Genomic DNA, 24,983 nt, shown 5'->3' with positions numbered 1-24,983 from the left:
TTATATTATATTCCAAATGTAAATATGTTAGGTTCAATTGATCAAACAATTAATAATACTTAAAAATGTATGGTAACAAGCAAAGCCATTTTAGACCTTATGCGCATATTTTGCGCCTTGATGATTGTCCATTGGAAGTACTTTCATCCTATTGGTCAACCCTGCTATGATGCGCCGATGAGGAAGTAGTTGCCGTTGCAGAGATTTTGGATATACTGACAAGATACACGTGTCTCCGCCCTAACAAATTGGAGTCGTTGTCCACAAAGTGGCACGGAGGGGGGGCAGTCTAGCTCCCGTCTATCCTTTCTTTGGATTGGTGGATACATCTCATTGTTGTAAACATTTTTGAATAGTCGATTAAGTTTGTTGACGTCAACCGCCTGTAATTCAATGAATGGCGAGAGAGACACTACGCCGCTAGCCTCCTGCATGACTGCATAGCCATCTCGAGACAACTCCTATATAAAGTGTTTTTTTCTTGCCGGGATGTCACGTGTCCTACATATATCAGTACACTCTTAACAACGTAAGCATTACGAAACTTTTATTCAGTCAAATAAACCTCAAGCAGCAAATAAGTCATTCGTTTTTTGTTGACCAAATTCGAAACTCTTGACCTCCACATCAAATGACTGTGATTGGTTTACGAAAATACGCCACCTGTTGGAGGGCGAGAGATTTTCCGCCTAGTTGGGCCACTCTTTCTCTGCCTGTCTGGTATTAGAACATACTGTACTGTCTTCCGTATTAGCGTTACTGCAGCAACATTCGCGTTCTGGCAGCAACATTAAGACTTCCGGTTTTCTGATTTTGCTTCAAAATAAAAGACTGCGGTAAAACGCTATGCGTATGATACGAAATCAATAATAGTGCATGATGTTAAAATAATGATACAAAATTAAAACTACATATGGGGAAAATCTAAATGAACATATTGTCTTACTGAGAAAAAACTATTCTATGGGCCGATGTAAAAGTGGGGTTGGGATTTTTTAAATATTTTTTTTATTTTTTTATTTCACCTTTATTTAACCAGGTAGGCTAGTTGAGAACAAGTTCTCATTTGCAACTGCGACCTGGCCAAGATAAAGCATAGCAGTGTGAACAGACAACACAGAGTTATACATGGAGTAAACAATTAACAAGTCAATAACACAGTAGGGAAAAAAAAGAAGGAAAAAAAAAAGGGAGGGGGGTCTATATACAATGTGTGCAAAAGGCATGAGGTAGGCGAATAATTACAATTTTGCAGATTAACACTGGAGTGATAAATGATCAGATGGTCATGTACAGGTAGAGATATTGGTGTGCAAAAGAGCAGAAGAGTAAATAAATAAAAACAGTATGGGGATGAGGTAGGTGAAAATGGGTGGGCTATTTACCAATAGACTATGTACAGCTGCAGCGATCGGTTAGCTGCTCAGATAGCTGATGTTTGAAGTTGGTGAGGGAGATAAAAGTCTCCAACTTCAGCGATTTTTGCAATTCGTTCCAGTCACAGGCAGCAGAGTACTGGAACGAAAGGCGGCCGAATGAGGTGTTGGCTTTAGGGATGATCAGTGAGATACACCTGCTGGAGCACGTGCTACGGATGGGTGTTGCCATCGTGACCAGTGAACTGAGATAAGGCGGAGCTTTACCTAGCATGGACTTGTAGATGACCTGGAGCCAGTGGGTCTGGCGACGAATATGTAGCGAGGGCCAGCCGACTAGAGCATACAAGTCGCAGTGGTGGGTGGTATAAGGTGCTTTGGTGACAAAACGGATGGCACTGTGATAGACTGCATCCAGTTTGCTGAGTAGAGTGTTGGAAGCCATTTTGTAGATGACATCGCCGAAGTCGAGGATCGGTAGGATAGTCAGTTTTACTAGGGTAAGCTTGGCGGCGTGAGTGAAGGAGGCTTTGTTGCGGAATAGAAAGCCGACTCTTGATTTGATTTTCGATTGGAGATGTTTGATATGAGTCTGGAAGGAGAGTTTGCAGTCTAGCCAGACACCTAGGTACTTATAGATGTCCACATATTCAAGGTCGGAACCATCCAGAGTGGTGATGCTAGTCGGGCATGCGGGTGCAGGCAGCGATCGGTTGAAAAGCATGCATTTGGTTTTACTAGCGTTTAAGAGCGTTTAAGAGCAGTTGGAGGCCACGGAAGGAGTGTTGTATGGCATTGAAGCACATTTGGAGTAGAGTAGGGTCTGGAGAATGTATGTATGGTGTCATTTCAAGAGGCACGGAATAATACAGTGTTGCTGGTCTTTTACTCCGCCCATTACATTGGCCACAATTCAAATCACTGTATTACATATTGGTTTATAGAGAGACAGCTATGTATAGGATTTCTCACTAGGGTCTGTAGAATATATATACAGTGAGCTCCAAAAGTATTGGGGCAGTGGCACATTTTGTGTTGTTTTGGCTCAGTATTCCAGCACGTTGGATTTGAAATGATACAATCACTATGAGGTTAATATGCAGACTGTCAGCCTTCATTTGAGGGTATTTTCATCCATATTTGGGGAACCATTTAGAAATTACAGCACGTTTTACATAGTCCCACCATTTTAGGGGACCAAAAGGATTGGGACAAATTCAATTATATGTGTATTAAAGTAGTCTAAAGTTTAGTATTTGGTCCCATATTCCTAGCACGCAATGATTACATCAAGCTTGTTACTCTACAAACTTGTTGGATGCATTTGCTATTTGTTTAGGTTGTGTTTCAGATTATTTGTGCCCAATATAAACAAATGGTAAATAATATATTGTGTCATTTTGAAGTTACTTTAATTGTAAATAAGAATAAAATATGTTTCTAAACACGTCTACATTCATGGGGATCTACCATGATTACGGATTGTCCTGAATTAATTGTTAATAATGATGAGTGAGAAAGTTACAGAGGCACAAATATCATACCCAGACAAAAAAACTCAATACGGTCTGTAGAAACCACCTCCAAATTAACCGGTGCTATCCACGTAGTAGTCAATGCTTATATACACACTAAACTATCAACACTCAAAATCAAACACATGAGGCAAACTTTTTAGTCTAAACAAAAATCGTATTTATTTAAAATGTAAATGTAATGAATATCAACCAGGCTATAGGTAAATTCACTACAGTCACCAATTTTCTTAAATGTGTCAGTTGAAATTTATGGTCTAACACACTTTATGATAGATTCATTCGTTTCAATCCCTCATTCATTAAATTAGCGATGTACCATTTTGTTTCATATGGAAAATCTATGTCAAAATCAGTTGCATTTTTTTATTAGATTTTGATATATCAGTTCGGAGAAAATACATTGCAACTGTGTGAATGTCACTAGCAATAGAATGTATACATGTGTCACAGTTCTCTTTAAGACTAAATCCATTTCTCCTCTCCACTCTGTTTGATTGGTGTTTTTGTATCAATTAGTTTGTCTTTGATTGTGTTGCACTGACTTAGCTTATGCTGTCACCCTCATCTCCTATTTCATTACATATGAGTGACGGGATCAAAGAGATGGTCAACTCAACCTGTTCCTCCATCGGATTAACAAGACTGAATGTAACCTCTATTCTAGTCCCACATACTGTACTCCTAAGATTTTTAACACTACGTTGAGTGACAAAACGTTTTGGCAACTTCCTCCTAAAATTGGAAATCACATTTTTCTGCATAACGGAATGTATTGCCATTGAAATAGCATGGTAATCCAACATCCCACATTTTTTTGTGATTCTTAACAGCATGAAAAGGTTGACATCAGCAAGAGCAGGGCAGGTCAGGGTTTAGGATTGGGATATCCATCCAGTGTGTAATGAAGTATAGCCAGTTTTATTTACATCATTCCAGCAGCGCAAAACTTGGGAAGGAAGTACATTTTCTTAGAAATATACCTTTTCCCTGTGCTTCTCCAAGCATGCACTTCATATAGCCTAGGCCTATTGCCTAGTATAGGCTATGGATCATTTGACTGAGACCACACTAAATATAGGGTCACTTGCTACTGCGCGCCCAGCAGAGAATCAGGGATGAGAGGTAGCACATACATACATTTTACTTTGGCACCTAGATAAGCCAATATGGAATTTATGGGCCTATTTGTATTGTATTGGGACCAATGGAGTGGGTGGAATAGAAAGTGTTGCCGGGCACGTACTGCAGACCTCAGTCCACCATGGAATAACACCATAGTGTATTCGAAAAGTATTCAGACCCCTTCCCTTTTTCCACATTTTGTTACGTTACAGCCTTATTTTAAAATGTATTACATATGTTTCCCCCCTCACCAGTCTACACACAATACCCTATAACAACAAAGCAAAAACAGGTTAAGACATTTTTGCAAATTTACTAAAAATAAAACAGAAATACCTTATTTCCATAAGTATTCAGACCCTTTGCTGTGAGACTCGAAATTGAGCTCAGGTTCATCCTGTTTCCATTGATCATCCTTGAAATGTTTCTACAACTTGATTGGTCCACCTGTGGTGAATTAATTTGTTTGGACATGTGGAAAGGCACACACCTGTCTATATAAGGTCCCACAGTTGACAATGCATGTCAGAGCAAAAACCAAGCCATGAGGTCGAAGGAATTGTCCGAAGTGCTCCGAGACAGGATTGTGTCAATGCACAGATCTGGGGAAGGGAACCAAAACATTTATGCAGCATTGAAGGAGCCAAGAACACAGTGGCCTCCATCATTCTTATATGTAATACGTTTGGAACCACCAAGACTCTTCCTAGAGCTGGCCGTTCAGCCAAAATGCAGGGTGGGACTAATAACAAGGTAACTAATGTAAAATATACTGTGTCCATAAAATATATATAGGTTCAGAACTTGTGAAACAGCACAGTTAAAAATATATGGCAAAAATAAATCAAACTGGATGGTCTTCAGAAATAGATGGGAGGGGTTGAGGATAGCAGGATAGGAGTATCATGGAGTATATTATCACGGAGGCGCTCCGCACTGCTAAAGCTAACTCTCTCTCCTCTGCTCTCATCCTTCTAGACCTATCGGCTGCCTTCGATACTGTGAACCATCAGATCCTCCTCTCCACCCTCTCCGAGTTGGGCATCTCCGGCGCGGCCCACGCTTGGATTGCGTCCTACCTGACAGGTCGCTCCTACCAGGTGGCGTGGGGAGAATCCGTCTCCTCACCACGTGCTCTCACCACTGGTGTCCCCCAGGGCTCTGTTCTTCTAGGCCCCTCTCCTATTCTCGCTATACACCAAGTCACTTGGCTCTGTCATAACCTCACATGGTCTCTCCTATCATTGCTATGCAGACGACACACAATTAATCTTCTCCTTTCCCCCTTCTGATGACCAGGTGGCGAATCGCATCTCTGCATGTCTGGCAGACATATCAGTGTGGATGACGGATCACCACCTCAAGCTGAACCTCGGCAAGACGGAGCTGCTCTTCCTCCCGGGGAAGGACTGCCCGTTCCATGATCTCGCCATCACGGTTGACAACTCCACTGTGTCCTCCTCCCAGAGCGCTAAGAACCTTGGCGTGATCCTGGACAACACCCTGTCGTTCTCAACTAACATCAAGGCGGTGGCCCGTTCCTGTAGGTTCATGCTCTACAACATCCGCAGAGTACGACCCTGCCTCACACAGGAAGCGGCGCAGGTCCTAATCCAGGAACTTGTCATCTCCCGTCTGGATTACTGCAACTCGCTGTTGGCTGGGCTCCCTGCCTGTGCCATTAAACCCCTACAACTCATCCAGAACGCCGCAGCCCGTTTGGTGTTCAACCTTCCCAAGTTCTCTCACGTCACCCCGCTCCTCCGCTCTCTCCACTGGCTTCCAGTTGAAGCTCGCATCCGCTACAAGACCATGGTGCTTGCCTACGGAGCTGTGAGGGGAACGGCACCTCAGTACCTCCAGGCTCTGATCAGGCCCTACACCCAAACAAGGGCACTGCGTTCATCCACCTCTGGCCTGCTCGCCTCCCTACCACTGAGGAAGTACAGTTCCCGCTCAGCCCAGTCAAAACTGTTCGCTGCTCTGGCCCCCCAATGGTGGAACAAACTCCCTCACGACGCCAGGACAGCGGAGTCAATCACCACCTTCCGGAGACACCTGAAACCCCACCTCTTTAAGGAATACCTAGGATAGGATAAAGTAATCCTTCTCACCCCCCTTAAAAGATTTAGATGCACTATTGTAAAGTGGCTGTTCCACTGGATGTCATAAGGTGAATGCACCAATTTGTAAGTCGCTCTGGATAAGAGCGTCTGCTAAATGACTTAAATGTAAATGTAAATGAGTAAAAACAAACAACAGAAAATCTGTTTTTCAATAGCTGTGTCCGTAAAATGTACATAGTATGTATGAGCTGGAAGTAGAATCCTTAGTGTTGTTGTTCATTAGTTTACTCTAATTAGGGGAGGGGTGGTAGGGTTAGTGGAAAAGTACATGGAATGTCCAATGCTGAAACACCAGCGTAACAAAGCAAAAACATAAACTAAGCCGTTGACCAAAAGAGAAAACTATTCTAGCGTCATACCCTTCTAGACTGTAATCGCTGCCAAATCTGCTTCAACAAAGTATTGAGGTAAAGGGCCTGAATACTTATGTGCAGTTGAAGTCAGAAGTTTACATACACTTTACAGTGCCTTGCGAAAGTATTCGGCCCCCTTGAACTTTGCGACCTTTTGCCACATTTCAGGCTTCAAACATAAAGATATAAAACTTTATTTTTTTGTGAAGAATCAACAACAAGTGGGACACAATCATGAAGTGGAACGACATTTATTGGATATTTCAAACTTTTTTAACAAATCAAAAACTGAAAAATTGGGCGTGCAAAATTATTCAGCCCAAAGTTAATACTTTGTAGCGCCACCTTTTGCTGCGATTACAGCTGTAAGTCGCTTGGGGTATGTCTCTATCAGTTTTGCACATCGAGAGACTGACTCAATATATGACCCTTAAAGTTGCCTTTCAAAATAGCGATAAGGGCTGACCGATTAGTACCAAATGAAAACCAAATATCACCCCCCCATGACACATCCAAAACACAGTATCTGTGGAACAGGCATGAGTTCTCCTGTCCTATGAGAATCTAAGTGTGCGTTCTCCAATTCTCTCCTTCTCTTTCTTTCTCTTGGAGGACCTGAGCCCTAGGACCATGCCCCAGGACTACCTGACATGACTCCTTGCTGTCCCCAGTCCACCTGGCCGTGCTGCTGCTCCAGTTTCAACTGTTCTGCCTTATTATTATTCGACCATGCTGGTCATTTATGAACATTTGAACATCTTGGCCATGTTCTGTTATAATCTCCACCCGGCACAGCCAGAAGAGGACTGGCCACCCCACATATGCTCTCTCTAATTCTCTCTTTCTTTCTCTCTCTCGGAGGACCTGAGCCCTAGGACCATGCCCCAGGACTACCTGACATGATGACTCCTTGCTGTCCCCAGTCCACCTGGCCGTGCTGCTGCTCCAGTTTCAACTGTTCTGCCTTATTATTATTCGACCATGTTGGTCATTTATGAACATTTGAACATCTTGGCCATGTTCTGTTATAATGGGGCGGCAGAGTAGCCTAGTGGTTACAGCGTTGGATTAACAACCGGAAGGTTGCAAGTTCAAACCCCCGAGCTGACAAGGTACAAATCTGTCGGTCTGCCCCTGAACAGGCATTTAACCCACTGTTCCCAGGCTGTCATTGTAAATAAGAATTTGTTGTTAACTGACTTGCCTGGTTAAATAAAGGTAAAAAAAATAATAATAATCTCCACCCGGCACAGCCAGAAGAGGACTGGCCACCCCACATAGCCTGGTTTCTTCCTAGGTTTTGGCCTTTCTAGGGAGTTTTTCCTAGCCACCGTGCTTCTACACCTGCATTGCTTGCTGTTTGGGGTTTTAGGCTGGGTTTCTGTACAGCACTTTGAGATATCAGCTGATGTACGAAGGGCTATATAAATACATTTGATTTTGATTTGAGTTTCTTGAATGAAATAAAAGTCAGGACTCTTACAATACAAAAATAAAGATTTCCTTTTCAAAATAATACAGATTCCCCTGGCATTAATAGAAAAAACAGAAATGGACATTTAATATCAGTGACTATATGAAGAATATTAAACTTGTATACGTTCACATGAATCGGGTTCTCACAAAAAGAAAAGTTCTTACTAGTTGCAAATAAAAACAGTCCTTTGCACCACGCAAGTGGTTGAACTAAAATATATATATATATTTTAATACAATTGCAAATAACATTGTACCATAGATTGGTAAAACGAATACCCATCAAGCTAACATTAAGTGTCAGTGCGAATATCCCTGCCATAAAAGAAATATATACTTAAAAAAAAGTTTGGCTCACACAAACAATGCTCTTTCCTCAAGAAATATAAAGTTTTATTAGATGCAAATAAAACTCAGTCCTGCACAACTCACTTGATAAATCCAGCAGTCAACAAACTAGGCGTCAGTGTGAATTTCCCTTCCATTAACAAAAGCCTTAGCTCCCATCAAAGTATGCACTTTTCCCTTCCTTCCTTCCTTGCTCTCTCAATCATCGGCCACAGATGATTCCGAGCTTCTTTATCAAATGCTGTCAGATCCTCCTTGAACCTCAGGTTGTTATTTTTAAAATATCCATTTTTCTTTGCACTTTTTCCATGTCATATCCCTGGCTGTCCTACAGATGAATCTCATGATCACTGGTCGTGGTGGCTGGTTTTCCCCATCTCTCAGCCTACCCAGGCGTTGTACTACATCCAGAGAACCTGCAACAACATTTCGCTCCTCCTCCGGGACTATTCTGCCCTTGAATTGCGTTCCCAACAACTAAGTCTTCAATAAAACTCTGAAGGCGTGACTTTTCCTGAATGAATGTATTGAAAACGTTTATGTTGTGAAACTGCAAAATACAGAAAAGAACATACGTTAGTATTCAATTCACACCGACATACTGCAGCTGTACATTATACATTTGAAGTTGCATAAATACAAAGCACGTGCTAAGGTACCATGCATCTGGCATGACGCCAAAACATATAGCTAATTGTTACTCATATGGTAATTGGCTAACTCCTTTCATTACTCTAATAATGTACAACCATCTATGTAGAATAACAAAGCATATTACACTAGAAACAGTAACAAAACTACAGTACTGTATATTTTACAATTCTTTTGCATGACGCACGAGCAAAGCAATTACAGCTAACAGCATACATGAAAGGCATTGCAATTTGTGTGAGTAAATGTAACCAACCAACATTGAGTAAGCAACTCTATCAATAACAAGATTATCACCATTAGCTAAATGCTTGAATCTAACTTACAAACAAATATTTTCCAAGGCTGAAGCGTGACAAGAAATAACTACACTGAAAGACCTGCAGCCTGGCGTTGTTTTTAGCTGCTTCTATGGTTGCAGAACAATTCTCTACTTCCTGTTTGCGTACAGTCTAAGTACCAGAAAGCTCCACTAGGGGGAACACAATGAAAATAAATTTTAACCATTGTAATAAAAATAATCAGTTACCTCCTAACAGGATGGCAGCACAGAGACTATTGCCCTGCAAATGTCCTTCACGCTTGCTTTGATGTTCTCGTCAGATTTTCCTGCTATTCAAAGATTCCATCTTCGACTATACCGGTCATTCTCGTTGACTCCATTTGAGTGAGTTCCTTCTCTTGCTTGAACCTGAATGTTCAATGTTGCGTTCTGCTGCTTCAGAGCTTTTACTTACTCAGCACTCAGCACTGAAATCAATTGATTTCTTCAGGGTAACGATACTATTAGTGTTCTTTTACACCCAATCCATGATGTTATCTGCGCTCTCTTTGATTTTGGCCGTGAGGATGCGGACGATGTTGTCCTGTAGCTGGCTCACTTCTCAGCTTCTTTGGAAGTTGCTCCTTGGTTGGGGTATTCGGGTATGAATCACATTCATCCCTTTTTTTTTACACTGCAAGCATATGAGTATGTTTCAACAATGCCTCTTTTCTCCTTGGAAGTTTCAACATCCATTATCTCAGCAACAGTTTGGTCATGTCCTGACTCCATGCTACTAGCTATGAAGACGTTAGCAGGCTAACTTAACTACACACGCTGAAACTTTTTGATAACTAGCGTTTTTTATTTTACCTTTATTTAACTAGGCAAGTCAGTTAAGAACAAATTCTTATTTTCAATGACGGCCTAGGAACAGTGGGTTAACTGCCGGTTCAGGAGCAGAACGACAGATTTGTACCTTGTCAGCTCGGGGATTTGATCTAGCAACCTTTCAGTTACTAGTCCAACACCACTAGGCTACCCTGCCGCCCCAACGTTAGCTTGTTCGTTGGAAATCTTCAAAAGTTTGATTAATTACAGTTTGATTAATTAATTATTTTTGTGAAAAAACACATTTCAACTGCAGTCTAACACTATAAACCTTGTGAGAAAACCCTAAAATTGATCCTCAGCTGGAAATGTCATGCCGCCATCTTGAGCATCCCCCCAAACAGTGTCCATTGCACAGCAACACTCCGTATTATTCGGCCCCATGAAATGACACCATATATACATTCTACAGACCCTACTTAGTATTCCCCAAAATACGTTTACTGTGTGTTACTGTGGCACCCATAATTTAGTAATATAATAATATATAATAATAGTTTTTGCTCTTTAAGTTAATATGTGTTACATATAAAGTGATTCATTTGGGGCATTTATTTGAAAACCCAAATGTAATGCAAATGTCACATAAATATAAACAAATATGCTTCATTAATCTTTAGACAATTATTTCCATATATCATGAATAGATACAGGTTATTGACACCTTTCTATTATTACGTAGGGGAGTTTTATTTTGAAACATCTCGCTATTTCGTGAGCCGGAAGTACTTTTTTAGTGTTGCTAATGGCACGCTGATTGTTCAGCAATCGGAAAAATGGCAGCGCACAGGTGCAATATTTTTATGCTGGTGTTCGTTCTTTGTGGATTAACATATGTGTTTGTTAGAGCGGACATAGAAGACGCAAATCATGTGAAAGATGCTGAAAGCGTGGCCGTTGATATTGCACCGAAGGCGAATATAGGCGCGTCACTGCGATCAACTAAAACCGAGGACCAAACCCAGGCCGCTGAAGAGGAGAGGCAATGGGAGGCCGAAACGAATCCCGCAGATGCCCCAAGCGACAACAAAGCTGACCATGTCCATGATACCATGCAAAACCTCGACAGTCGTCCAGCACCGTATGCAAAATACCAAACCCAAGAGGCAGCGGAAGAGGAGAGGCAATGGGAGGCTACCGAGGTCAAAGAAGCTGACCATGTCCCTGACACCATGCAAACCCCAGACGTCCCTCCACCAACGCCCGCAAAAGATCAGTTTCAGGAAGAGTTGGTGATCAGACCATTGCATTCTGGGGATATCTATGCCAGCTTCCAGTTCCGCACCATGTGGGATACAGACTTCTTACGAGGAAGTAAAGGTAAATAGTGTGGTTTAATATGATGTGTGGGTCAATCACATAATTTATCAAGTAGTCACACAGGGACACCACCAGTCGTCAGTGCATATCCAGCACAGGAGGTTGGTGGCATCTTTAATTGGGGAGGACAGGCTCGTGGTAAAGGGCAGGAGCAGAGTAAGTGAAATGGTATCGAAGACATGGTTTCCAGGTGTTTGATGCCATTCCTTCCGCTCCGTTCCAGCCATTTATTATAAGCCGTCCTCCCCTCAGCAGCCTCCACTGAATTCGTCATGGTCCTGTAGACTCACAGAGCAGGCTTTTGTTCCAGCCCATCACTAAACATTTTATTCAACCAGTCAAGGGCTTGATAAGTTGAATAGTTGAACCAGGTGTCTTATTGCTGCTGTGCTATGTTGACTAGCCATGCATTCATTGTCATGTACTATAGGACCTAGGCCTAATTTGTATGAGGTATGTCCACTGTCCAGTGCACACTTTTGGGAGATTATAGGCCTAGATCTGGTACGTGCACACCCCTAAACTCAAGGATGGATTTTATGAACTACATATCAAGTCAACATATTAGTGTTCTATGAAACTCACTGTTTCCTCCCAAATGTTCATTTTCAGTCTCCCACTACCGACTCTTCCCAAAGTCGCTGGGCCAGGTGATTTCAAAGTTCTCTGTGCGTGAGCTCCACATCTCCTTCACTCAGGGCTACTGGAGGACCATGCAGTGGGGCCAGCCATTCCTACCATCGCCCCCTGGTGCTGAACTGTGGGTATGGTTCCAGGACACTGTCACTGAGTGAGTACATATAATATACTGTGTATTTATTTATCCCTACAAGTTCACTTTCTTTATTGTAGAAGATAATGGAGTAGCTTTAGATCTGTTGAATCATTGTTAGTCGGTTCTGGTGTCAACAGGAGCTGTATGAATACATATGTGTGGCTCTAGGCTTGTTCATATGATTTTAATCACTTTTCGGCTGTACCCCTTTTGATTTGAATGAAACCTTCCATACATTTTGTCCCACGGAAGAAGTTGTCAGAAAGTGACTTCAAATGGATGTCAAACTCAAACCATTTCTATTTTCCAGTGATGAAGACACTGTTGATGAATCATGGTGGGGTATGCAAAATGGTTCAAATTTGAGCACCTCTATCTCCTGACTGTTTTGGCATTCAGTTCCAAAAAGTCCCTTTCTGACTACTTCTACCATGGGCAAACATGTATGGAAGGTTTCGTCCAAATCAAAAGGGGTGCTGTCAGAAAGTGGTTGAAATCCTATGGAACGACCCTGTAGTCTCACCCATTTTGTAAACTATGACCGCAGGTACCGCTGTTATTTGCTCCAGTGAGTCTTCCTCCCATGAACATATCTCAACATTTGACAGGCATGTCTATCTTGTGGCTGGTTGCAGATACTACCATTCTCCCCAAACTATATGGGCATTAAAAGTGATCTAGTTGTCTATTAAAGTGAATGTCCACTGACGTGAATGATCCAGTGCCTTCAGAAAGTATTCACACCCCTTGAATTTTTTACACATTTTGTTGTTACAAAGTGGGATTAAAAAGTGGGATTTTTTTTTTTGTCAATGATATACAGAACATAATTATCTTCACTATCTTGATTTATATCGTTTGTGTTAAATCACCTTTGGCAGCGTTTACAGCTGTGATTCTTTCTGGTAAGTCTAAGAGCTCTGCACACTTGGATTGTACAATATTAGCCCATTTTATTATTTTAAAACGTGTCAAGCTCTGTCAAGTTAGTTGTTGGTCATTGCTAGACAGACATTTTTAAGTCTTGCCATATATTTTCAAGACTATTTTTATTTATTTTTTAAGTTAACTTTAACTCAGGAACATTCATTGTCAACTTGCTCAGCAACTCCAGTGTATTGTTTTCTAGGTTATTGTCCTGCTGAAAGATTAATTTATCTCCCAGTGTCTGTTGGAAAGCAGACTGAACCAGGTTTTCCTCTAGGATTTTGCCTGTGCTTAGCTCTATTCTGTTTCTTTTTATCCTAAAAAAGCTTTCATGTGTTGTTGGATTTGCCCTAATCATAATGCTTTGTATCCAGGACATAAAGTTAATTTCTTTGTCACATTTTTTGCAGTCTTACTTTAGTGCCTTATTGCAAACAGGATGCATATTTTTGAATATTTGTATTCTGTACAGGCTTCCTTCTTTTCACTCTCCTTTATTTTAGTATTGTGGAGTAGGCCTAACTACAATTTTGTTGATCCATCCTCCATTATCTTTTGTCAGAGCCATGTTTTAGCTGTTTTAAAATCCCCATTGGCCTCCTGGTGAAATCCCTGAGTGGTTTCCTTCCTTTCCAGCAACTGATTTAGGACGGTCGCCTATGTCTTTGTAGTGACTGGGCGTATTGTTACACCATCCAAAGTGTAAAATGAATAACTGCACCATGCTCAAAGGGATATTCAATGTCTGCTTTTTCTTTTAATCCATCTTCCTTATAAGTAAGTGCCCTTGTTTGCGAACGATAGGACAACCTCCCTGGTCTTTGTAGTTGAATCTGTGCTGTTCACCTTGGACCTTAAAGATAATTGTATGTGTGGGGTACACCAATAGGGTAGTGATTTTAAACATGTTAAACACTATTTTTGCACATAGTGAATCCATGCAACTTATTACGTGACTTGTTAAGAACATTTATACTCCTGAACTTTAGGCTTGCCATATCAAAAGGGTTGAGTACTTATTTTTAAATTAATTTGTAAACATTTATAAAAACACAATTACACTTTGACAATATGGGGTATTGTATGTAGCTCAGTGACACAATTTCAATTTTAAATTCAGGCTGTAACACAACAAAATGTGGGAAAAAAACCAAGGTGTGAATTATTTCTGAAGGCCCTGTAACTGTACCCTTCGTTTGATCCTTCCTCTTATAGTGTGGACGGTGCCTGGAAGGAGCTGACCAACGTTCTCTCTGGGATCTTCTGTGCCTCCCTGAACTTCATTGACTCCACCAACACGGTGCAGCCCAGTGCCTCCTTCAAACCTCTTGGCTTGGGCAACGGTACGTCTCCTCACACTCAACAGTCTCTACAGTAGCTAGCTTGAATAATGATCCCGTGCCAACCAATGCTTTGTTGTTATGTCAAACTGAAAAGACAATGCCATGAGTCTTTACAGCAGGGGTGGGCAATCCTATGTCTGGTATGGGGGGAGTTTTTACTCAAGCCAAGCGGTTAAACACCCCATTCAACTACCTAACTAGTCATATTCAGGTGTGCATCTTGGCTAGAATATAAGCCTGCAATCTTACCAGCCCTGGTGGGGTAAGAATCCTACTCCTGAACAGAGGTTAGTGCTTTAGAACAGCCATATTTTTGTCATATGTACTCAAAAGGAATCTCAAAGAAGTGAGTTAAAGATGTGAAACACTACAGTAGTGATGTGTGACTCTCCATAATGTCTTGTCTGTTGATTTTTGTCGTTTCATGTACCTTCTTTGTATCCTCTAATCAGTAACAGACCAGCGCTTCCTCCGCTATGCTGTGTTGCCGCGGGAGATCGTCTGTACTGAGAACCTGACTCCGTGGAAGAAACTCCTCCCCTGTGGCTCCAAGGTACCTGTCTGTCTTATGTTTGATGCTCTTATGAAAGTTGCATCTAGCTAAAGCTTTAGACTTTCGTACAATACATCTGAAATCTGTCATAACTCCTATGTGTGCAATGGTTTCCTTCTTGGCTTATGTGTTTGGCTTTGGGTGGTTATTTTTGTTATCAATTTATTGTAGTTTACTTTGTATGTATGTATGTGTGTGTGGTGATTAGCCATGTCCTTCATGTTGCCCCTCTTTCCACTAGGCTGGTCTGGCAGTCCTGATGAAGTCTGAGAAACTCTTCCACAGCAGCTTCCACTCCCAGGCTCTACACTTCAGACCTGTGTGTCAGGTAATACAGTTTGTAGTGCACATACACTACCGGTCAAAAGTTTTAGAACACCTCATCAATCTAAACGCAATACCCCATAATGACAAAGCTATATATATATATATATATATATATATATAAACATAAACTCAGCAAAAAAAGAAACGTCCCTTTTTCAGGACCCTGTCTTTCAAAGATAATTTGTAAAAATCAAAATAACTTCCCAGATCTTCATTGTAAAGGGTTTTAACACTGTTTCTCATGCTTGTTCAATGAACCATAAACAATGAATGAACATGCACCTGTGGAACGGTCGTTAAGACACTAACAGCTTACAGACTGTAGGCAATTAAGGTCACAGTTATGAAAACTTAGGACACTGAAGAGGCCTTTCTATTGACTCTGAAAAACACCAAAAGAAAGATGTCCAAGGTCCCTGCTCATCTGTGTGAATGTGCCTTGGGCATGCTGCAAGGAGGCATGAGGACTGCAGATGTGGCCAGGGCAATAAATTGCAATGTCCGTACTGTGTGACGCCTAAGACAGAGCTACATGGAGACAGGACGGACAGCTGATCATCCTCGCAGTGGCAGACCACGTGTAACAACACCTGCACAGGATCGGTACATCCAAACATTACACCTGCGGGACAGGTACAGGATGGCAACAACAACTGCCCGAGTTACACCAGGAAAGCACAATCCCTCCATCAGTGCTCAGACTGTCCGCAATAGGCCGAGAGAGGCTGGACTGAGGGCTTGTAGGCCTGTTGTACGGCATTCGTGTTTATCGTTGAAGGAATGAGCGTTACACTGAGGCCTGTACTTTGGAGAGGGATCGATTTGGAGGTGGAGGGTCCGTCATGGTCTGGGGCAGTGTGTCATAGCATCATCGGACGGAGCTTGTTGTCATTGCAGGCAATCTCAACGCTGTGCGTCCCAGGGAAGACATCCTCCTCCCTCATGTGGTACCCTTCCTTCAGACTCATCCTGACATGACCCTCCAGCATGACAATGCCACCAGCCATACTTCTAATTCTCTGCCATGGCCAGCGAAGAGCCCGGATCTCAATCCCATTGAGCACGCCTGGGACCTGTTGGATCGGAGGTTGAGGGCTAGGGCCATTCCCCCGAGAAATGTCCGGGAACTTGCAGGTGCCTTGGTGGAAGAGGGGGGTAACATCTCACAGCAAGAACTGGCAAATATTGTGCGGTCCATGAGGAGGAGATGCACTGTAGTACTGAATGTAGTTGGTGGCCACACCAGATGCTGACTGTTACTTTTGGTTTTGACCTCCCTCCCCCTTTGTCCAGGGACACATTATTCAATTTCTGTTAGTCACGTGTCTGTGGGACTTGTTCAGTCTGTCTCAGTTGTTGAATCATGTTATGTTCATGCAAATATTTACACATGTCAATTTTGCTGAAAATAAATGCAGTTGATAGTGAGTGGACGTTTCTTTTTTTGCTTTGTGTGGCCAAGACCATACAGCGGTTTAACTGGACAGGTTCCACTCAGAACAGGCCTTGCCAACTTCTTGCCAAAGAAGTTGAGTGCACGTGCTCAGCGTCATATCCAGAGGTTGTCTTTGGGAAATAGACATATGAGTGCTGCCAGCATTGCTGCAGAGGTTGAAGGGGTGGGGGGTAAGCCTGTCAGTGCTCAGACCATACGCCGTACACTGTATCAAATTGGGCTGCATGGCTGTCGTCCCAGAAGGAAGCCTCTCCTAAAGATGATGCACAAGAAAGCCCACAAACAGTTTGCTGAAGACAAGCAGACTAAGGACATGGATTACTGGAACCATGTCCTGTGGTCTGATGAGACAAAGAAACTTATTTGGTTCAGATGGTGTCAAGCGTGTGTGGCGGCAACCAGGTGAGGAGTACAAAGACAAGTGTGTCTTGCCTACAGTCAAGCATGGTGGTGGGCGTGTCATGGTCTGGGGCTGCATGAGTGCTGCCGGCACTGGGGAGCTACAGTTCATTGAGGGAACCATGAATGCCAACAGGTACTGTGACATACTGAAGCAGAGCATGATCCCCTCCCTTCGGAGACTGGGCCGCAGGGCAGTATTCCAACATGATAATGACCCCAAACACACCTCCAAGACGATCACTGCCATGCTAAAGAAGCTGAGGGTAAAGGTGATGGACTGGCCAAGCATGTCTCCAGACCTAAACCTGATTGAGCATCTGTGGGGCATCCTCAAACGGAAGGTGGAGGAGTGCAAGGTCTCTAACATCCACCAGCTCCGGGATGTCGTCATGGAGGCGTGGAAGAGGACTCCAGTGGCAACCTGTGAAGCTCTGGTGAATTCCATGCCCAAGAGGGTTAAGGCAGTCCTGGAAAATGATGGTGGCCACACAAAATATTGACACTTTGGGCCCAATTTGGACATTTTCACTTAGGGATGTACTCACTTTTGTTGCCAGCGGTTTAGACATTAATGGCTGTGTGTTGAGTTATTTTGAGGGACCAGCAAATTTGCACTGTTATACAAGCTGTACACTCACTACTTTACATTGTAGCAAAGTGTCATTTCTTCAGTGTTGTCACATGAAAAGATATACTCAAATATTTACAAAATTTGAGTGGTGTACTCACTTTTGTGATATACTGTATATTATAGTTGAAGTCGGAAGTTTACATACATCTTAGCCAAATACATTTAAACTCAGTTTTTAACAATTCTTGACATTTAATCCAAGTAAAAATTCCCTGTCTTAGGTTAGTTAGGATCACCACTTTATTTTAAGAATGTGAAATGTCAGAATAATAGTAGATATATTTTTTTATTTCAGCTTTTATTTCTTTAATCACATTCACAGTGGGTCAGAAGTTTACATACATGCAATTAGTATTTGGTAGCATTGTCTTTTAAATTGTTTAACTTTGGTCAAATGTTTTGGGTAGTCTTCCTCAAGCTTTCCACAATAAGTTGGGTGAATTTTGTCCCAATCTTCCTGACAGAGCTGGTGTAACTGAGTCAGGTTTGTGGGCCTACTTGCTCGCACATGCTTTTTCAGTTCTGCCCACAAATTTAATATAGGATTGAGGTCAGGGATTTATGATGGCCACTCCAATAGCTTGACTTTGTTGTCCTTAAGCTTTTTTGCCACAACTTTGGAAGTATGCTTGGGGGTCCTTCTCCATTTGGAAGACCCATTTGCGACCAAGCTTTAACTTCCTGACTGATGTCTTGAGATGTTGCTTCAATATATATCCACATAATTTCCTTTCCTCGTGATGCCATCTATTTTGTGAAGTGCGACAGTCCCTCCTGCAGCAAAGCACATGATGCTGCCACCCTAGTGCTTCACGGTTGGGATGGTGTTTTTTGGCTTGCAAGCCTCCCCCTTTTCCCTCCAAACATAATGGTCATTATGGCCAAACAGTTCTATTTCTTTTTCATCAGACCAGAGGACATTTCTCCAAAAAGTATGATCTTTGTCCCCATGTGCAGTTGCAAACAGTAGTCTGGCTTTTTTATGGTGGTTTTGGAGCAGTGGCTTCTTCCTTGCTGAGTGGCCTATCAGGTTAAGTTGACATAGGACTCGTTTTACTGTGGATATAGATACTTTTGTACCTGTCTTCACAAGGTCCTTTGCTGTTGTTCTGGGGTTGATTTGCACTTTTCGCATCAAAGTGCATTCATTTCTAGGAGACAGAACGCATCTCCTTTATGAGCGGATTGACGGCTGCGTGGTCCCATGGTGTTTATACTTGCATACTATTGTTTGTACAGATGAATGTGGTACCTTCAGGCGTTTGGAAATTGCTCCCAAGGATGAACCAGACTTGTGGAGGTCTACAATGTTTTCTGAAGTATTGGCTGATTTATTTTGATTTTCCCATGATGTCAAGCAAAGAGGCATTGAGTTTGAAGGTAGGCCTTGAAATACATCCCCAAGTACACCTCCAATTGACTCAAATTATGTTAATTAGCCTGTCAGACGCTTCTAAAGCCATAACATAATTTTCTGGAATTTTCCAAGCTGTTTAAAGGCACAGTCAACTTAGTGTATGTACACTTCGGACCCACTGGAATTGTGATTAAGTGAAATAATCTGTCTGTAAACATCTTGTCATGCACAAAGTAGATGTCCTAACTGACTTGCCAAAACTGTAGTTTGTTAACAAGAAATTTGTGGAGTGGTTGAAAAACAAGTTTTAATGACTCCAACCTAAGTGTATGTAAACTTCTGACTTCGACTGTATGTGTGTGTGTGTGTGTGTAACTTTTTTTTGGTTACTACAATATTCCATATGTGTTATTTCATAGTTCTGATATCTTCACTATCATTCTACAATGTGGAAAGTAGTAAAAATAAAGAAAATCCCTTGAAAGAGTAGGCGTGTCCAAACTTTTCACTGGTGTTATTTACACACACAAAGAAGCAATAAAACTGGCCATCTGTTGACTAGTTGAGTATCTGGAGCATCAGCATTTGTGGGTTCGATTACAGGCTCAAAATGGCCCGAAACAAAGAACTTTCTTCTGAAACTCGTCAGTCTAGTCGTGTTCTGAGAAATGAAGGCTATTCCATGCGAGAAATGGAATAACCAGAATAGAAAGAGGAGTGGTAGGCCCCAGTGCACAACTGAGCAAGAGGACAAGTACATTAGTGTCTAGTTTGAGACTTCATTAAATAATACTCGCAAAACACCAATCTCAATGTCAACAGTGAAGAGGCGACTCCGGGGTGCTGGCCTTCTAGGCAGAGTTGCAAAGAAAAAGCCATATGTCAGACTAGCCAATAAAAAGAAAAGATTAAGATGGGCAAAAGAACACAGACACTGGACAGAGTCGCCGCTTCACTGTTGACGTGTTTTGCGGGTACTATTTAATGAAGCTGCCAGTTGGGGACTTTTTTTTTTAGATTTACTTTTCAAATAACCGAATGTGAGAGGTTTTAATTTGAATTAAGGGGAAAAGGCCGTTATTGAACATGAGTTGAGACATTCTTACTAATCTGCTAGAGAACCAGTTCTGATTTAAGTATAACTTTTGTGTGAGTTCTAATGCCCTCCGAATTCAAATTAATTATATAAATGGGCCCATTTTAATTTTGTCTGGCTTGCCTTTCCAAATAAAATGTAATTATTTTGCTCATATCGTTTAAAAAGCAAGTCGCTAGGTGTAGGCAAGGCCATAAGCAAATAGGTAACCTGGGATATGACTAAAAAGTTAAATCGGTGTGAATTCTTTCCACAAATAGATCTTGCTACCATGGAAAGGAAAATACCTATATATTTTTGTTAACTTTCTATTCAAATGTATTATAGTGAAAGAATCTTTCTTTTGGGATATGAAATAAGCTTTAGTGCATATGGAACATTTCTGGGATATTTTATTTCAGCTCATGAAAAATGGGACCAACACGTTACATGTTCATATTTTTGTTCAGTGTAGTTGGTCGTAGTCATTTTTAATGTAAGAGTGTAGGAATAGAGAATCTTCGTTAATTGTCTCATGGTCTTCATTGTCTCAAACAAAACCACTTGTTTCTCCTTCCATGTTACATCTTTCCATCCTATCCTAATCCCATTTGAAATCTTGTCACTTTTGATGAGCCCCAGCCTTGATATGACACTCTACGGTTGTTTCAGGACTGGAAGTGCAAATCCACAGTGTGGGAGCTGAGACAGACACTGAACGTGGTGTTCGACCTGCACACCTCTGGCCAGGGCAAACGAGGTGAGAGGTCTCTTGCATTCAATATTATACCCCTTTCACACACACCTAAACTGAGCCGAACTGTACTGCACTGGCCTGTTTATGCATCCACCATATATTTGCTGGAAACTTAAAGAAAATAACAGATCCAGCACAGTACGGTTCGTGTCTGCATGATAGTGTGAAAATGGTATAAGCAATTTCACCCCACTATTGCTAAAACACACCGGTGTTACCAAGATCTACTGTACCTTCCACCGATTCATGTAGGTGCTAGGCTTGAACGGGATATCATATATATATATATATATATATATATATATGTACTGTATACTGGGGTATTTGGGGAAAAAATACGGGATGGTTTTTCAATACTGTCAACTATTTGAAGTTTTTCAATAAATCTGAATATTTTTAGCTTTTTAAGCAAATACCTGCAGTGTAATAAATTAGGAGATTAAGCAGATTGCGTTCTTCATTTTACCTTTCTCGTAAGTCCAGCTATGTATTAGGTTTAACTTGCTAGTTAGCTAAGTAAGTGGCTGAATTAATAAGGAGGTTGGGCGTCATATAGTTTTATCTTTCTGCCGTGTTTGAGAAGTCAAATCGCTTTGGATGAGTTATCTGTACAATTGCCACTGCTGCCATCTTGATTTCCTTGCGTTTATTTTTTCTCCTCTCCATTCTCGGCCCGTCCGCTTCTTCCCCCTCTTCCCTGAGCAGAGCAGGCAGGCCCGTGGCCATAGCGACTCCACACAGACTCAGTGTGTACACATGTTGCTCCAGAGCCAGTACTATTCTTCCTTCAGACAAGCATGCATCAAAACGTTGTTCTTTTGCACAATGTGTCTCGTTCATATTTGTTTGAAAATGCCCAGACTCACCAAACATTACATTCGGTGGCTCCTACCTACACTTGTATAGACATTATGAGCTGGATTGCCTGTCTTTGCAATTAGTTTATTTTCAAATGTCCTTAGCTTTCTGGTAATGGTCGCCCCCTGTGGTCTTTAAAAAAAGAAAAATGTGCGCCCCTTGTGTACTAAGACGGTAATACTGTAAATCCCGTGATGAGAGAAGGACGGTATAAACATTTGGATACCCCACAACCCAGGTAGGTGGATTTACGTTCTAGCTGGATGATACAAAGCAAAAAGGGCATGTTTTTCAAATAAAATCAAAATTGATTTAAAGTGCATTTTTAAGGTTGCAAAACCCGTTAGTGAAACAATCAAATTAAAGAAATAAAGAACAACTTTTCATATAAAAGTTGCTTATGTCTAATGCGGTGTACAGACATGGACCTTTCTGTGCTCCTTGAAAAGACTGTTCAATACCTTTTTTTTAAATGTAAAAAAGGGGCCAAGATGAATGTGATGTTACAATGGTGATGTTGGTTATTGGGTGTTTTGACAGAGTGGTCCCTGTTCAAGATGTTCTCTCGCACCCTGACTGAAGCCTGCCCGCTGGCCTCCTCCAGTAAAGTGTACGTGGATGTCACAGACAACCCTCAGGTCTGCATCTTTACATGACTGTTAACTTTACCCAACTCCACATTCTATTCAGTTGGCAGGCAATTTTACTCTTGAGTGCATACGCATTATTGTTAATTCATTGATTGGCGAATCAATATTTGTCTTTGTATATGAATGCTTGCATGTGTGTGATTTGTTAACTCTAAAACATCAGACAACACTATGGAGAAGTGTTATTCTATGGTAATTATGCAGGCAGGTGTTGTTGTATTTCCCCTACAGGGAGAGCTGTTTGAGCTGAGCCCAACCACTCCCCTGCTCAGCCAGGCTGTGGTGCTTGGGGACCGGAGAACCTACTCGGTTTATGACCTCACTAACCAGGCCACGTTCGGACAAACACGCTCCCTCAACATGCTGCTGCGCTGGCGAGCAGCCGAGAGTGGTGAGTGACCTGTAAAGAACACAACACGTGAGCTGCGTTTTAATTCCCGAAAATATGTTCTTTCCCTCGACTGTCTGTTCCCCTCCCTTCACAAATTGCTGTTACACAAGTGGAATATGGAACAATCCCTATCCGTCTTGTATAATTACAAAAACTGCTCAACCCCATTTACAATACAATTATCATGCAGTTACTAAAATACTAAGAAACTGCATGTTAATACAATGTTACTAGTATAATTTGCAGTTGCTGCCAGGGCTGTTGTGGTGACCGTATTACCGCCACTCCGGCGGTCACGAGTCATGAAGACAGTCAAATTCCACATGACCGCTTAGTCATGTTAATTAGGCTTCTCCAAGCTCTGATGCTGCTGCTGATCATTAGTAGCCTACCAAACTTGCTGACTGCCTGGCATACTCAGCACTCTCTTGTCCCTCTAATCACTTTGACATCAATGCAAATATGTTTGAAAATCTGAACAAACACTAAATGAAAGCCCATGAGCTCATGTTGTGCAACATTTCTGTAGGTTATGCAATTGCGGGAGAAAACAGAGTGATGGCCTCTACTAAAGATCCCATCAGCTTTCTATAGGCTAGGCCTACTATATTTATTTCTTAACTTTCCTAATATTAAGCACATAGGCTATGCTCCTGTTTGGAAGATAAACAATCTGGCTGGCATGAAAATGAACACTGGTTTCAAGACCGGTGCATGGTAATGGTCCATTCTAAATCAAAACAAATTTCTCACACCTTATTTACTATATGTAAAGACAAGATTCGATCAAGAATAGAATATCACTTGTGAATTATATACATTTGAAGTCAGAAGTTTACATACACCTTAAACAAACATTTAAACTCACTTTTTCACAATTCCTGACATTTAATTATTGTAAAAATTCCCTGTCTTTGGTCAGTTAGGATCACCACTTTATTTTAAGATAAGAAATGTCAGAATAATAGTAGTGATTTATTTCAGCTTTTATCACATTCCCAGTGGGTCAGAAGTTTACATACACTCAATAAGTATTTGGAAGTATTGCCTTTAAATTACTTAACTTTGGTCAAATGTTTCGGGTAGCCTTACACAAGCTTCCCACAATAAGTTGGGTGAATTTTGGCCCATTCCTCCTGACAGAGCTGGTGTAACTGAGTCAAGTTTGTAGGCCTCCTTGCTTGCAAACGTTTTTTTAGTTCTGCCCACACATTTTCTATAAGATTGAGGTCACGGCTTTGTGATGGCCACTCCAATAGCTTGACTTCATTGTCATTAAGCCATTTTGTCACAACTTTGGAAGTATGCTTGGGGTCATTGTCCATTTGGAAGACCCATTTGTGACCAAGCTTCAACTTCCTGACTGATGTCTTGAGATGTTGCTTCAATATATCCACATCATTTATTTTCCTCATGCTGCCATCTATTTTGTGAAGTGCACCAGTCCCTCCTGCAGCAAAGCACCCCCACAACATGATGCTGCCACCCCCGTGCTTCACGTTTGGGGTGGTATTCTTTGGCTTGCAAGCCTCCCCCTTTTTCCTCCAAACATAACAATGGTCATTATGGCCAAACAGTTATATTTTTGTTTCATCAGACCAGGGGACATTTCTCCAAATTGTACGGTCTTTGTCCCCATGTGCAGTTGCAAACCATAGTCTGGCTTTTTTGTGGCGGTTTTGGAGCAGTGGCTTCTTCCTTGCTAAGCGGCCTTTCATTGTATGTCAATATAGGACTTGTTTTCCTGTGAATATAGATACTTTTGTACTTGTTTCCTCCAACATCTTCACAAGGTCCTTTGCTGCTGTTCTGGGATTGATTTGCACTTTTCGCATCAAAGTACATTCATCTCTAGGAGACAGAATGCGTCTCCTCCCTGAGCGGATTGACAGCTGCGTGGTCCCATGGTGTTTATACCTGCATACTATTGTTTGTACAGATGAACGTGGTACTTTCAGGTGTTTGGAAATTGCTCCCAAGGATGAACCAGACTTGTGGAGGTCTACAATATTTTTTCC

The 24,983-nt window shown here is 41.7% G+C and overlaps 1 protein-coding gene and 1 long non-coding RNA gene across 2 annotated transcripts in view; one reads left to right on the top strand and one right to left on the bottom strand.

The window, feature by feature from the left end:
• Positions 1-6,750: 6,750 nt before the first annotated feature.
• On the bottom strand, positions 6,751-9,496 carry LOC115101707 (uncharacterized). The gene is made up of 2 exons (XR_003859343.2): positions 9,317-9,496; positions 6,751-8,889 (listed from the first exon to the last, which is right to left on the bottom strand). It is a non-coding gene; the product is annotated as an uncharacterized LOC115101707 (long non-coding RNA).
• A 16-nt stretch (positions 9,497-9,512) lies between these two features.
• Positions 9,513-24,983, top strand: part of LOC115102619 (GPI transamidase component PIG-T-like) — a 35,253-nt gene continuing 19,782 nt past the window's right edge. The window contains exons 1-8 of the mRNA XM_029622751.2: positions 9,513-11,463; positions 12,076-12,253; positions 14,381-14,508; positions 14,961-15,061; positions 15,303-15,389; positions 20,982-21,069; positions 22,465-22,562; positions 22,806-22,965. Coding sequence (XP_029478611.1) covers positions 10,920-11,463; positions 12,076-12,253; positions 14,381-14,508; positions 14,961-15,061; positions 15,303-15,389; positions 20,982-21,069; positions 22,465-22,562; positions 22,806-22,965 — 1,384 coding nt within the window. The 5' untranslated portion in view covers positions 9,513-10,919. The remainder of the gene's footprint in view (positions 11,464-12,075; positions 12,254-14,380; positions 14,509-14,960; positions 15,062-15,302; positions 15,390-20,981; positions 21,070-22,464; positions 22,563-22,805; positions 22,966-24,983) is intronic.

Source organism: Oncorhynchus nerka, linkage group LG20, assembly GCF_034236695.1.
Source record: "Oncorhynchus nerka isolate Pitt River linkage group LG20, Oner_Uvic_2.0, whole genome shotgun sequence".
NCBI lineage: Eukaryota > Metazoa > Chordata > Actinopteri > Salmoniformes > Salmonidae > Oncorhynchus > Oncorhynchus nerka.
Note: the sequence above shows the minus strand (reverse complement) of the source record. Positions and strands in the feature narration are given on the sequence as shown.